At 48.9% G+C, this 14,742-nt stretch overlaps 1 protein-coding gene across 1 annotated transcript in view; it reads right to left on the bottom strand.

Annotated features, from left to right (window-relative positions):
* The window catches only part of NOX5 (NADPH oxidase 5), a 45,469-nt gene that overhangs the window by 28,956 nt on the left and 1,771 nt on the right, over window positions 1-14,742 (bottom strand). Inside the window, exons 2-8 of the mRNA XM_024232356.3 lie at window positions 13,952-14,102; window positions 10,533-10,743; window positions 9,078-9,312; window positions 6,860-7,013; window positions 6,431-6,609; window positions 5,157-5,339; window positions 3,365-3,497 (exon numbers count right to left, since the gene is read on the bottom strand). Coding sequence (XP_024088124.2) covers window positions 3,365-3,497; window positions 5,157-5,339; window positions 6,431-6,609; window positions 6,860-7,013; window positions 9,078-9,312; window positions 10,533-10,743; window positions 13,952-14,102 — 1,246 coding nt within the window. The remainder of the gene's footprint in view (window positions 1-3,364; window positions 3,498-5,156; window positions 5,340-6,430; window positions 6,610-6,859; window positions 7,014-9,077; window positions 9,313-10,532; window positions 10,744-13,951; window positions 14,103-14,742) is intronic.

Raw genomic sequence — 14,742 nt, 5'->3', positions numbered from 1 at the left:
AAAACAGGCCCTCCTGCTATTCAATGGCTCTGCACACAGTAGGTGCTCAGTCCATGGTGGTACCAACTGCTTTCATGGTACCCATGCCTGGGATGTAGCAGGTGCTTACTAAGGTCCTCTGTTGAATGAGGTCCTCTGTTGAATAACTGATGGAAATGTGGTGTGAGGTGACATGACTCTTCTGCTGAGTGGTACCAAATAGAATCCACAACATCAGAGTGAGGAGGATGCAAGAGATCTCCTGCTTTGAACTCTTGCCCTTTTCCTTTTTTTTTTTTTTTTAACCATGGATTCTTTTAGCAGTCCTGTGAAGGCAGTGGATAGTCTCCTTCTCAGAATAAGGGTCGAAATACATGAAGCAGGGATGGCCAATCTTTTGGCTTCCCTGGGTCACATTGGAAGAAGGATTGTCTTGGGCCACGCATAAAATACACTAACACTAACAATAGCTGATGAAATAAAAAGAAAAAAAAATCACATACACACACACAAATCTCATCATGTTTTAAGAAAGTTTACGAATTTGTGTTGGGCCACATTCAAAGCCGTCCCGGGCCACAAGCGGCCCAAGGGCCACAGGTTGGACAAGCTTGACCTAAAGTAACATACAGAGAAATTACATATGAATCCAGTTATAATTAGTTATCAAAATGTTAAAAAAAAAAAACAAATTTGTGACTTAGGAATCCATGTGCTTCTTTGTTAATACATGAATTAATGAGCTCTAGCAGGACCCAACGAGCCCTGGGAATCAGAAGTAGTAGTGAGCATAAATACTCTTGAAGCCTTGGCCACAACTGTAACATATAGAAAGGCATCCATGGTTTTTACCGTGAAAAAGTCAGAGGTATCATTAATGCTCCTGGGGTTTGTTGCTCACATTTATCATTGAAGAAAATGCTAAATTTCAGTTAGAGGTTAGTGAAAATAAAGATGTCCCATTCAAGTTGATGAAGGAATTCATGACCTGGTATTACCCTGTATTTTACAGAGGCTTAGAGAGGTGCTTCAGTTTATGAGGAGTGGATTGAAAAGTCAGGACTGGAGCTCAAGTTCTAGGATCCTAGCTCCATCCACCTCTCTGAGGTTTCCTCCTTCGTTCAGGTATCAGCATCCCGAGTCGCTTGAAGTGCCTCAAGCAATGACTCAGACCTAGGAGGTCTCCAAGAATGGTGGTTGAATTCATTCAGCCACAGCTGCTAAACTGAGTTCCACTCCTGACTCTAGTAAACGAGCTTTGTAAACGAAGTTGGTATATTACCAGCCCCCACATGAACCCTCTCAGCTCAGGGCAGGAGATGTTCCCAGGGTCCAAGGACAGGCAGATTCCAAACTGAGACCCAGAAGAAATCCCTTCAAGTACTGGTGAAGGTCGGGCATGGTGGCTTACGCCTATAATCCCAGCACTTTGGGAAAGGCGGGTGGATCACCTGAAGTCAGGAGTTCAAGACCAGCCTGGCCAACATGGTGAAATCCAGACTCTACTAAAAATACAAAATTACAAAAAAATTAGCCATGCATGGTGGCGCATGCCTGTAATCCCAGCTACTCAGGAGGCTGAGGCAGAAGAACCCGGGAGGCGGAGGCTGCAGTGAGCTGAGATCACACCACTGCACTCCAGCTTGGGTGACAGAGTGAGACTCTAAAAAAAAAGAACTGGTGAAATGTAACAAGTTTGGAAAGTTAGGGGAGAAAAAGAATTGTTGAAATGCATGACACGCCCATATTATATTAATAATAGTCAATAACCATATTAGTATCCATACACTGGAATACCATGCAGCCACAAAAAGGAAAAGCTGTATATTCACTGATATGCAAAGATCTCCATGACATACTGTTCACTAAGAAAAAGTGTGCTGCTATGAAACACTGCCTCTAGTGTGAGCCCATGTATACAAAATCTCTCCATCTGATTAGCCATGTAGATAGATAGATAGAGAGAGCTGGAAGCCTATTCACCAAATAATTGGCAATGGTTTTCCTTGGATAAAATTATTTGAAGGATTCTCATTTTCTTCTGCACATATTTTGATATTGTCTGAGTTCTCTGAGAGCTTAGACGTTCTTTACAAAGTAGAAAAGAGAAGGAAAAAAATAGGGAGAAAATAGCCTCACCCTCTCCAACCTCTAACTTTGTTCCGAGGTACATTTAGGGCACAATTCAGGTGATTCCAAGGTAGAGGGTATGCAGCCCCACATGGGGAAACCTTGGCCTTGGGTCTACATCGTGAGCTGAGGGATCTGGGCCAAGGATCCTGCTGGGCTGGGTCTGGGAGGCATCCTGAGTGACACTAAAGCTTGTAACCAGGATGAGTCAGAGAACCCCCAGCACCCAGGACTGGGCACCCCTCATGAAGCCAAGCAAGGGTCTTACTGTAATAGATCACTCAAGGCCTTCCCTGTTGGAAATGTCAGTGCAAGCCACCCTTGCCATACTTGGAGGCACCTCTCGTGGTGGGAAGGCCAATCACTGGCTTGGCCAGAAGGGCAGGGGTCCAGGTGGCAGCTCCAAAAACAGCCTGGGACCAGAAGGAAGGCACGTGCACGGGTGAGAGTCAGAGGACAGCTGAGCAAAGCATCAGCTGAACTGTTCTATGCGTGCTGGGAACCCAAAAAGCAGTGGGAATAGTTCAGGGCTGGAGAAGGGTGTGAGGGATTCTGCTGCCTTGGGGCTCTATACAGCCCAAGTCCAGGTGGGAGTAGGGAAGCCTGATCTCTCATCGCAGCCCTCTTAAAAATGCCTATATCCTCTACTGAGCTGGCTACTCCTCTGCTTAAGAAGCATTCCTGGCTCCCAACTGGCTGCTCCATCCATCTGGATTCCAACTTTGCTTCTGAAGTCCTCCTTAGTCCCATCCTAGCTCTAACTGGCTTTGCCAGCCACATCACCTGCCTTTCACGCTCTTCTTCTCTCTCTGTATGTCCCTCCCTTCTTTCCTTGCTACTCCACCTGCCCACCCGCCCCATCCCCACCCCCGATAGCTCTAGCTACAGGAGACTCTTCTGAGTTTCCAGGTCCTCATGTTTTTACTTCTGCTTTTCCCTCTGCCTCCTCCCCATCTCCTTCCCTATCTGGTAAACTCCTACTAACCATTCAAAGTCCAGCTGAATGCCCCTGTGTCTGCAAAGGCTTCTCCCCACCAAGCCAGGCCCTCCCTGTAAGACTTCAGTGTAGCTGGTACAGCCCTTGCCATGCCAATCGGTGTCTGCATGCCTGCTCCCACTTCAAAGAGAACTTTTTGAGGCTGACTTTGTGTTTCTGGCCTCGTTCAGTGCTGTGTTCCGAGTTCCCAGCCTGTACTTGGCCCACGGCGGGAACTCAGTGAATATGTGCAGAGTGACTGGAGGAGGCGACCATTACCTTTCTGCTCAGGAGCACTGCTGATGGTGAAGGGGTGCCACTCATAGCGAGCGATGGTGGGGATGTTCAGATACAAGTAGTCACCAGGTCTATAGTGAAAAAAAGGGGGCCGCTTGATGAGGAGATGAGTGACCTGGGAAAGAGGAAGGAGATCTGCATCATTCCTGCAGGCCCAAAGCCACCAGGGGCTACAGGACAAGAGGGCAGAGGCTGGGCTGCCCTCCTCCTCCATAAAACAGGCATGCCCCGAGACACGACACTCTTCTGTGCTTCTGAGTGGGGGCCCACCTCAGCAGCCAACCTGCCAATCTGGAATTGGGCAACAATCCTAGAGGGGGCAGCCAGGCTGTGTCTGAATTGGGCCCCCTGGTTTTACCCCACTTCTAAGGGTGTAAGCACTGCTTTTTAGTGGACCCTCTGTGACGTATCCCCTGTGATGCCTCCCTGGCTACTCCAGCCCTTTCTTGGAACTTCAGCCAGAGCATGGCTAGCATTCTAACCATCAATGGGCATCTCTCCTTGGATAACAACATCCTTCCAGACAATTGCTTTGGAGCACTGTGTTATCTCTAGGCCTCACAGCAATTGTATGATGCGGATATTATTTTCTCTCTACTTTAGGGACAAGAAGAAGAGGCTCAGAGAGGTTAAATAACTTCCCAAGGCCACCGGGTAAGAAACCGTGGGATGTGAATGCAGCTGAGGCTGTTGGATGCCAGAGCCTAGACACACAGCAGAGCCTCATTCTTCAGCCTCCCGGGTCCTCTAATGTAGTGTGTCCAGAGCTGAGCCCACCTAGAACTGCCTGCCTTTTCTCCATAGATGGTACCACTCAGACACCTGGGAGACGTCCTAGACTCCATCCTCTCTGTTGCCGCAAAACATAACCAGTTGCTTCTTGAGTCTTTCTGTGATGTGCACCTGCCTCCATCCCATGGCCACTGCCTCAGCGTCAAGGCCCTCATGAACTCTCATCTTTGTATTTGCAAGAACCTCCTTACAAGCCCCCTCCAAGCTACCTTCCACAGAGCAACTAAAGAAATCTAACTAGAATATAAATGGTCACAGCTTAATACCACCACCTCCTCCCAGAGTGCTCAGGGGTTCCCCATGGCCTGCGGGGTTGGTCTCCCAGCTCAGGAGGCCCTTCATAATCAGGCCTTACTCACCTCTCTGGCTTCTTCCTGGCAACTTGGCTCCAGCTATGCCAAATTACCTGTGGTCCCCCAAGCACAGCATACCCTTTCACAATTCTGTGTCTTTACTGTGCTGTTCCTCCTGCCAGCAATACCCTTCCTTGTCTTCTCTATCCAACAAACTCTTATTCATCCCTCAAAACCCTGATATGGCATCTTCTCCCTTATTCTGAAGCTTTCTCTGACCTCCCAAAGACAAAGGGTTTAATACCTCCAGCAACACAGCCCCGCACTGTAATGAAAGGGCTGGCTTCCCTAGAAAGTAGGACAGTGCAGAACCTTCTCTATTTTTCTGTAACCTAGTTCAGGGCCTGGCACCCTATAGGCACTAATAAATGCTTACTGAGCTGAAGCAGATTGTTCTCCCCAAAACTGGATTTTAGAGGTGTATTGCCTGCCCTGCCATTCATCTTCCTAAAGCTTCCCTCCTGGAGGGCTGGACTGGGTCTCGCATTTTGCTTCTCTCCTCCATAGCAATGGGGCTGCAGCTACACTATTCCCTATTTCCTTGGGGGTCTGACAGGGTACCTAACTGTTCCACCCCACAAACTGTCCCTTGGGGTGAGTTGGAAAAGCCCTCCACTCCGCCTTTGTACCTTGGAGGGGAGGAGGTTGACTTCCATGATGCACACGGCTGCCATGCGGGACACTGCCAGTCCGATGGCCTTCTCCAGGAAAAACAAGATTCCAGGAACCAGCAGCCACTTCCAGAAGTTGGGCCCATGAAAGATGAGCAGAAGCCACACGAGGAGGTAGGACAGGTGAGTCCAATAGAACACCTATGGGGGTAGGGGGGCAGTCAACTTCCAGAGCTTAAGGCCTGGGGGGTGGAACAGAGCCAGGACTCAGGGTTATCCTCAAAGCCAGGACAGTGCCCAGAGCCTTGACTCTCTCCCAGAGATGGAGTTGGGTAAGATGTTGGGGCAGGGAAGCTTCTTTTTATGGGTGCTTGGCCAAAGGAGGCTGTAAGGGAAGATTCCTGATACCAGAGGCAAACATCTGAAATATCTGCCTGGGGAGGTTCTGGGCAGAGTGGAGTGCCCTCACAGGGATCATGAGCATCAGTATCGCTACCCCCGACCCATTCTCAGAAGGAAGAAAGGAAAGACATCAATGGCTTCCTGGGAGTGGAGAAGTAATAGCAGAAGACAATTTTAGCACCTTCTAAAGCTTTGGGATCTTGGGCAATTTCATTACTTTTCTGAGTGTCAAATTCCTCATCGGTCAAATGAGGATTCTAATTCCTACTTCAAAGGCTTGTTGCTGGCCCAGAGTAGGTAGGTGCTCAGTACATGTCTATTTCTGATATGGCCAGGCCACGAGACAGTCAAGCTCTCCAAACCAAGTCCTCTGTGACTTTCTGCATCTTGAGGAGGCTGGAGAGACAGAAGCAAAGATGGAACTAACATTTTCAGAGCACCTATGTGCTAGGATGTAGTTAGTGGTTTTAAATGTATTATCGCCTATATTTCCTAAAATAACATAGAGAATTACACCTCCATTTTGCAGATGAGAGAACTGAGGCTTAGAAAGGTTGAGTGACCAGTAAGCAGTGGAGTGGGGATTCAAAACCTGCTGAGCCTATGTTCCTTCCCCTCCCTGTGCTGTTTTAAGCCCAATTTAATCCAAAAAGGCTAAAGGGATAAGCCAGCAAAAAGGCAAACTCTTCCTCAGCAAAACATCTACACTTGGCAGACATAAACTACAGTCCAATGGCAGAACCCAGCGGCAGGTCCCAAATCACATGCAAATAATACGCAGACCAGCTTGGGACCTTTCTGGCCTCTGGAGTAAATCAGAGGGGACACAGAAAGAAATGGAAAGTAGGACCCTGGCCTTGGGGGAAGCAAAAGGGCAGCGACTGGGGCACCTCAAAGTGGCCACTCCTGCGGACGCAGGAACTGGAGCAGATGAACATGAGGAGGAGCAGCAGCAGCAGAGCGACACCTGTTGGGGAGGCTGAACCGTGTACCCAGCCAATGCCAGGCCTCGTGGTGAGCAGCAGCTCCCAGAACTGGAAAGGGCTGGCCTCCGCCTGAGCCTGGAGCACTGGAAACAAGCTCGGAAAGGTTGAGTGACTGCAAGACCAGCTCTTCCCACTCCACCTCCCCTTTGGGATCCCCACCCTGCACCATCAGATACTAGCACAGGCAGAAACTTTTGTCCAGAGCATTGGCTTATCCAGGGCACCCCTTCTCTGCCCTTTGGGCAGGCAGTACACACAGGGGCTGGGCCCCGCATTCTGGGCTTGAGGCTGTTCAAGTTTCTCCCCGACCCAACCCTGCCCCAGATCACTCACCAAAGTTCACAGTGTGGGCCACGGTGTGCACGAGGGACAGCCCCACCACCACGTAGCCCATAAGCTGGTGGAACTGTATGTTCTGGTCCAGTGGTAGGACTTGAGCCAGCCACGTGGCCCGCAGCCAGGTGAGGCAGCGTCTGAGCATCAGCATCTGGCCAGGCAGAGTGGGAGAGAGCCCTGCCTCACTCTCTGTCTGCCTTGTCCTCTTTTCCCAGCCACCTCCCTGCATCCTCCTGAGCTAGCTGTGCTTTCTGAACAGGACACTCACCAAAGTCCCCTGCCCCCATGCCTTGCTGCTTCCCTGGATTCACACCTGGGGTCTCTAGAGGAGGAGCTCCAGAATTGCGGTGGGAAGAGAAAGTTATAGAATGTCTCTTTGTATTAATTTTTATCTAAACACATGAGAAACATCTATGCTTTTACTAATATTTAATGTATGGGCCAGGCACAGTGGCTCACTCCACTAATCTCAGCACTTTGGGAGGCTGAGACAGTAGGATCACTGGAGCCTAGGAGTTTGAGACCAGCCTGGGCAACACAGCAAGACCCCTGTCTCTATAGAAAAAAAAAAATTGTTTAATTAGCTGGGCTTGGTGGCACGCACCTGTAATCCTAGCTACTTAGGGGGCTGAGGCAGGAGGATTGCTTGAGCCCAGGACTGCTTGACCCCAGGCGTTTGAGGTTACAGCAACCTATGATCACTCCACTGCACTCCAGCCTGGGTGACAGAGACCTTGTCTCAAATAAATAAATAAAATATCTCTGTTGACTTGGTGCCCTCATTTAGTCCATATGTCAGATGGGCACGTGTTGTGTTAGTTCTCGAGGTGCCTTGCAGGAGGACCAGACTTTCCCAAATGCAGAGTGGTTGACAAGGGTTCTCTCGTTGCTCATTTGCTTTCAGTATATTTATGTTTGCCAAGGATGTGGACTTGTAGGTTACAGTATTTGACTTTACCAAAACTAAGCTAATTACCCCTCACAGGAAGGACAAGTAGCTTTAAAAGTTTCCCAGCAGAGAAACCACAGATTGACTGTGGTGTTAGTAATGCAAGAGCAAGTGACCAAGAAAATAAATCACATGTCTCCCACTCCTGGAATGAAGTCTTTGTCAGCTCGTTGAGCCGTTAAGACAAAACCCACTTTAGGGATGGGTACCCCATTTTGCAAGATGTGATTATTACACATTGCTTGTATCAAAACATCCCATGTATCAAAACATCCCATGTACTCCATAAATATATACACCTACTATGTGCCCACAAAAATTAAAATTAATAATTAAAAATAATAAAAATAAATTTAAAATAAAACCTGTAAAACCCACTCTAACGAGAAGCTGATGTCGAGAAGCGTATCTGAGCTAGAGATGGGCATCCCTGCTCATCAATGATCAATCTTCCCCTGTAGTTACTTTGTGCCGTAAGTCTATTAGCTAATGACAATACGGCATGCATATAAGCATAAGATGGCTTTTGTTTTAATGGTAGGAGTTGTGTGATCAAAAACTCTTGGAGGTCAGGCGCCGTGGCTCATGCCCGTAATCCCAGCACTTTGGGAGGCCGTGGAGGGCAGATCACCTGAGGTCAGGAATTCGAGACCAGCCTGGCCAAAATGGTGAAACCCCATCTCTCTAAAAATATAAAAATTAGTTGGGCATGGTGGCGGTCACCTGTAATCCCAGCTACTGGGGAGGCTGAGGCAGGAGGATTGCTTGAACCTGGGAGGCAAAGGTTGCAGTGAGCTGAGATCGTGCCATTCCAGCTGGGCAACAAGAGCAAAATTCCGTCTCAAAAAAAAAGAAAAAAAAACAAAACACCTCTTAGAGACCTCATCCATGAGCCAGAGAACCACATTCCAACTCCATGGTCTGGTATTCAAGGCCTCTTCTAGGGTTTCCTCTTGAAGGTGCACCTGCACAGGGGTCCACCATAGGGGAGTTGTGAAGATCAAATGGAGCGTGCTCAGCACCGTGCCTGGTGCATAGTGCACAAAAATGCCAGTTATGTTATTATTTACTGATTGTGTGACTGTGGACAAGCTACTGTCCCTCTCTGGGCGGCATCCTCCAACTCTGAGCGTTGGCCCAGCTGATTTCTAAGGTGCCACCCTGCCCTGGCATTCCAGCTGTCCTCTGTGGGTCGCTCTGTCTAGGAGGAGCCCACCTCGGCTCCTAATTAACATTTTCAGAGCACCGTGTGCTGGCAGAGCCTACCGCGATGAAGCTGCAGTCGAAGTTGAGGCACTGGCCGCAGCCCTTGGCCACCATGACGCTGGCGCCGAGGTCCCGGTGCGCGCTGGCCGCCAGCGCGAAGAGCAGCACGTGGAGGCCTGCGTAGGCGGCCAGGCAGAACAGCTGGCTGCGGTGGTTGTGCCAGTAGGCGCGGGTCAGCTGGCGCGGCCGGCGCGGGCGTGGGCGGGGGGCTGGGGCCGTCAGCCAGTGGGCAGCGCTGCAGGAGAGGCGGGTTCCGCTCAGAGAGGAGCGGTGGGGCGGGGACCACCCGTGTCTTAACTTAAAGACCCCCCTCCAGCTATGGCCGACCAAGTCTGGCAAGCAGGCCGGCTTTCTTCACACAAGGAAACAGAGAGGTCAGGTGGCTTGGTCACAGTCGCACAGCTCCGTGGAGCTGAAAGGGGACTCCGGTCTGCCTAATGCCACAACCACCGCTATTTTTATGACTTCTCTTTACTTTCCAATTTTAAAAGTGGCAGTCGAAAAGGATGGAAGAATCTGAAATATGTTTTGGTAAGTAAGCCCCAAGAAAGTTAATAGGCAGGTGCACAGTGCGGTGGCTCACGTCTGTAATCCCAACACTTTGTGAACCCAAGGCGGGCGGATCACCTGAGGTCAGGAGTTCGAGACCAGCCTGGCCAACATGGCGAAACCCGGTCTCTACTAAAAATACAAAAACTAGCCAGGCGTGGTGGCTGGCACCTATAATCCCAGCTACACGGGAGGTTGAGTCAGGAGAATCGCTTGAACCCGGGAGGCAGAGGTTGCAGTGAGCCGAGGTCATACCACTGCACCCCAGCCTGGACGACAGAGTGAGACTCCGTCTCAGAAAAAAAAAAAAGTTAATACACAGGAAGAATGAACTACAAAACCGGCTCTATTCAGAGCCTGGAGTCGGACAGACTTGGGTCTTGCTGTTACACTCTTATTTTCTCCACAGCACTTATTAATTTTGTGCTTCTCTAGTTTGTGTGTTTATTGGTGTAAATGACATGTCTCTCCGTCTGGAATGGAGCCCCAGCAGGGTGGAGACCTCATTCACTGCATTAATCAGAACAGTGCCTGGTGCATAGAAGCTGCTCAAACATTTATTGCATAAATAACTACCTTTGTTAATTATTTGTGTGATCCTAGGCAACTTAACTTCAGGCGAAGTAATTTCCTTTTGTAAAACGAGTATTGCTATAAAATGCACTGGTATATGCAAAAGTGCTCAGCACACAGTAGGTGCCTCAGACCTTGAGTATCATGATTCTGCAGAGACACTGCAGGAAGTGGAGGCAATGAAGACAGCTGCCCTGCAGGACACTCAAGAGTGGGCTAAACTGGGGAGGGGCGGGGCAGGGCGGGGCGGATCCGCGGTGAGTTCCTGCCACACTTCCGACCAGGAGTCTAACTCCGCCGCGGACAGTGCCAATGCCCGAGACCCGGCCGTACCTGATGGTCAGGTTCTCCATGACTCCGGGGAAGCGCTGCAGCTCGTCCCGGAGCTCCTCGAAGGTGATGGCCCCGTTGCCGTCCGCGTCGGCCGATTCGAACAGCGCCAGCGTCAGCTGGTCCAGCTTCTCATCGGGCAGCGAGATGGCGCTCTCGCGCAGACACGACTGCAGCACAGTGCGCAGCTCATCCGGGTCAATGGAGCCGCTGCCTGTGCCGAGTGGGGATGAAGCCCAGTGGGGGCCTGCCCCAGCACCCCATTCTGTACCTGCAGACGCCCCCTGCCATGCACACACTGCAAGAAGTGGTGGGCCTCTTCTGTTTACCCACCTCCAGCTTTCTGCCAGTCAGCTCTCCTTGGGGGTATAGACCATGGAACTGAAGGACCAAATGTCACCCTCAGCTCAGAAACCTTCCATGTTCCCGACTGCCTAGCTCAACAGCAATGGTCGCCTCCCCACGGGTGGAGAATCTTTGGCTTCAGTGGATGCCTGTCTCCAGAATCTGTAGATCCCTAAGTACTACTCAGCCTCCAAGACTATCTGCCCAGAAAATACACCTGCTTACTTATCTATAAGGGGCTGTGTTCCCACAGCCACAATTATCCAAAGGCACACTGTATGTGGGTTAGTGCTGAGGGAGTGTGCCTTGTTGTTCAACTTGGAGCAAATGCTCTGTTTATCATGTTGTCTTGAGAGGGGCCACAGCTAGGCATTCCAGCCCAGCGGTGTGGCCTTATGTAAACATGGGTGGTTGAAAGTGATGGGATAAGGAAGCCAAAACTACCAACAGAGATGAGATTTTTCTGTATTTATTTTATTCTTCCTGAGCAGCAGAGCCCGTGATTAATGATTTCTTGGCCTGCTTTGGATATGGACACACCCAGTGTGGCATCCTGCTCCCGCCCCTCCTTAACTGTGCAATAGTGGGCTCTAAGTCCTCTGGGGTAGTGGACCTCACTTTGCTCATCTCTAAAATGAGAGTAATCATTTCTCCCTCTCAGAACTGGTTCAAGGAAATTCGATAATGGTAAAACACCTAATGCAGTATCTGGAAGAAGGAAATTGCATATACATGGAAATTCTCAGTGGTGTTGTGGTCATCATTCCGGCACAAGACGAAGTCCATAATCACATTACGATGCAGAATCTATTAGAGTATATTATACCACTCTCCAGTCACACCACCTGTTCTGCTTTCCTAGTCAACAGCCACGATGGCAGCAGGTTTCTGGACTCATCCAGAGGACCAGTCTCCCCCTGGCCCCTTCATGGCCTCTTCTATCTGCTTTAATCTCTCCGTTGGCCAATTTCAAATCCAGGGTCCTCCTTCACAATAATTCTCATGTACACATTCTCCTTCCTTCTCCCTCTAACCTTCCATTCTACTGACTCTAAGAATATCGCATCCCTGGGTAAAGCCAGCTACCTGTTTTCTGCCCTCCCGCACCAGGGCAGCAAAATGAACATTGCTGAAGAAAAGCTTTTCAGAATGCAGGTCCATCCCTGCAAATCCCTTGCTCAACACTCTTTGATGGCTCCCCATTGTGCATAAGTTAACTAATTTAACCTTCATCTCAACCCCATAAGTATGAATTATTATTATCATAATTCATATTTGATAAATAGAGGTACAGAGAAGTTAAGCAACTTGTCTAAGATCATATAATAAGTGATGGAACTGAGATTTGAACTTAGGTAGCTTGTGCTTAGAGTCTTAAATACTACACGATGCTGCATGATACATGCAGTGGAGTATAATGCAGCCACTGAAAATGACACTATAAGTACAGTGAGTTACCACTTCACACCCATTAGGATGGCTATTATCAAAAAGCAGAATATAAGGCCGAGCACAGTGGCTCACACCTGTAATCCCAGCACTTTGGGAGGCCAAGGCGGGTGGATCACTTGAGGCCAGGAGTTCGAGACCAGGCTGGCCAACATGGTGAAACCCTATCTCTACGAAAAATACAAAAATTAGTGGACATAGTGGTGGGTGCCTGTAGTCTCAGCTACTCGGGAGACTGAGGCTGGAGAATCACTCGAACCTGGGAGGTGGAGGCTGCAATGAGCTGAGATCATGTCACTGCTCTCCAGCCTGGGCAACAGAGCAAGACTCCATCTCAGAAAAAAAAAAAAAAAGCAGAAAATAAGTGTTAGCAAGAATGTGGAGAACTTGGACCACCTGTACATTACTGGTAGGAATGTAAAATAATGCAGCCACTGTGGAAAACAGTATGGCGTTCCTCGAAAAATTAAAAATAGAATTACCATGCCATCCAGCAATTCGCCTTCTGGATATATACCCGGAAGAATTGAAAGCAGGAACTCAAACAGATATCTGTGCACCAATGTTCATAGCAGCATTAATCACGATAGTTAAAAGGTAGAAACAGCCCAAATGTCCACTAATTGATGAATGGATAAACAAAATATGGCATATACCTACAATGGAATATTATTCAGCCTTGAAAAGGAAGAAAATTCTGTCACATGCTATGACACGGATGAAGCTTGAGGATACTATACTAAGTGACATAAGCCAGATACAAAATGACAAATATTGTATAATCCCACTTAGATGAGGTGCCTAGAAAAGTCAGATTCTTAGAGACAGAATGTATGAATAGAATGGTGGTTGCCAGGGACTAGGGGAGGAGGCATGGGGATTCAGTGTTCAGTGGGCAAGGAGTTTCAATGGAAGGATGAAAAGGTTCTGGAGATGGAGGGTGGTGATGGCGGCACAGCAATGTGAATGTATTTAATTAATGCCACTAACCTGTACACTTAAAAATGGTTAAGATGGCAAATTTTACATTATGTATATTTTACCACAATAAAAATGACACTGTAAAGCAATATATTTTTACATTTCAAAATGTTCATTTTTGTAAGTGAAAAAGGGCAGTATGTATAGTATAATCCCATTTTGTTAACAAAAAAAAAGGTGTGTGGGGTGTGTATGTGCAACCAGTTAGAAGGCAATATAGCAAAATGTTACGGGTGATTTTTGTGTTCTTTTTTATACCACTCTGTATTGTCTAAAATGTTCATAGTGAGCTTATACTATGATGAAAAGGAAAAAACAACAGAGATTTTCTTTTTCAGACATAGAAAAGAACAGAAGAAGGTTCTGGCCTCTGGTAAGTTGAATAGAAGGCATTTGTCTCCTGTGCCAGAGTCCCTCCTTTTCTCCCTGCTGCCCCAGAAAGGGGGGCAGGGATCAGACAGAGAGACTGGGGACTAGGGGAGAGATGTGAGGAAAGGAAGTGTCAGCCTCACCTGGAGAAACCAGTCCCAGGCTGGGCTAAGGAGGCCGAGATGGCACCTCCAGGCCTGCCAAGGTTAAATTGCCAGTCCTCTCTGAGGACCCCACTGCTCTCCCCACCCCAGCCCACACCCAGGAAGAGCCCTTACCATCAATGTCATACACCTGGAAGAGGAATTTGAGTTTGTCCATGGGGCTGCCGTGGATGAGCAGGGTCAGTGCCTCCTGCAGCTCCTGGAGGGTTATGGTGCCACTTCTATCGGAGTCAAATAGAGCAAAGAATCGCTCTGCAAAGAAGGACTGTGGGCGAGAAGGGTGGAATACAGCACAACTGTGGCCGCAGAGCCTGGGCTTTGAATTTGTTCACTGTCTCCCTGTGTCTAGGGTGCTGGCAGGGGGTGCACCACGGAGTGGCGGTATTCAGGCAGGACTCAGGTGCCTGAACACCCATCGTGATCCACTGTAGCGGAAGACTTGTTCTGATCCCTGCAGTAAGGATGGGCTTGGTTTGGGCTTCAGGCCTTCAGGCACTGGGCTTCGTAATTTGCATGGGCTGTCTGCCCGCTACATACAATCACCCCCATCAGCCTTTAAATCCCAGCCTCTAGGTGGCCCCTTAACCAACATGGGAAAGGGGCAGACAGAGGGTCCTCCTGCGGGCTCCTTTCAGCCCTGTCTCACCCCACTTGGGGTGAGCACAAGGGATGAGTGAATCTGGGAAGGACTTATAGATTCCACTGGAAGATCTGAGTCCTTTCTTTTGCTTCTTCTTAAGGCTGCCTTTGTTTTATACTTAAGTCTTGTTCTTAATCACCAGTTCACTCATTCATTCACTGAGCAGTCTTGTGCTGTGTAGCCTCTGCCTGCCAGATCTGGTGTTAGACCCTGGGAGCACAGAAATTAAGAAGACAGGCTTGGATGGGTGTCCTAAAGATGCTGT

The sequence above is a fragment of the Pongo abelii genome, chromosome 16, assembly GCF_028885655.2.
Source record: "Pongo abelii isolate AG06213 chromosome 16, NHGRI_mPonAbe1-v2.0_pri, whole genome shotgun sequence".
NCBI classification, from domain to species: domain Eukaryota; kingdom Metazoa; phylum Chordata; class Mammalia; order Primates; family Hominidae; genus Pongo; species Pongo abelii.
The sequence above is the reverse complement of the archived record's forward strand: the minus strand, read 5'-3'. Positions and strand labels throughout refer to the sequence as shown.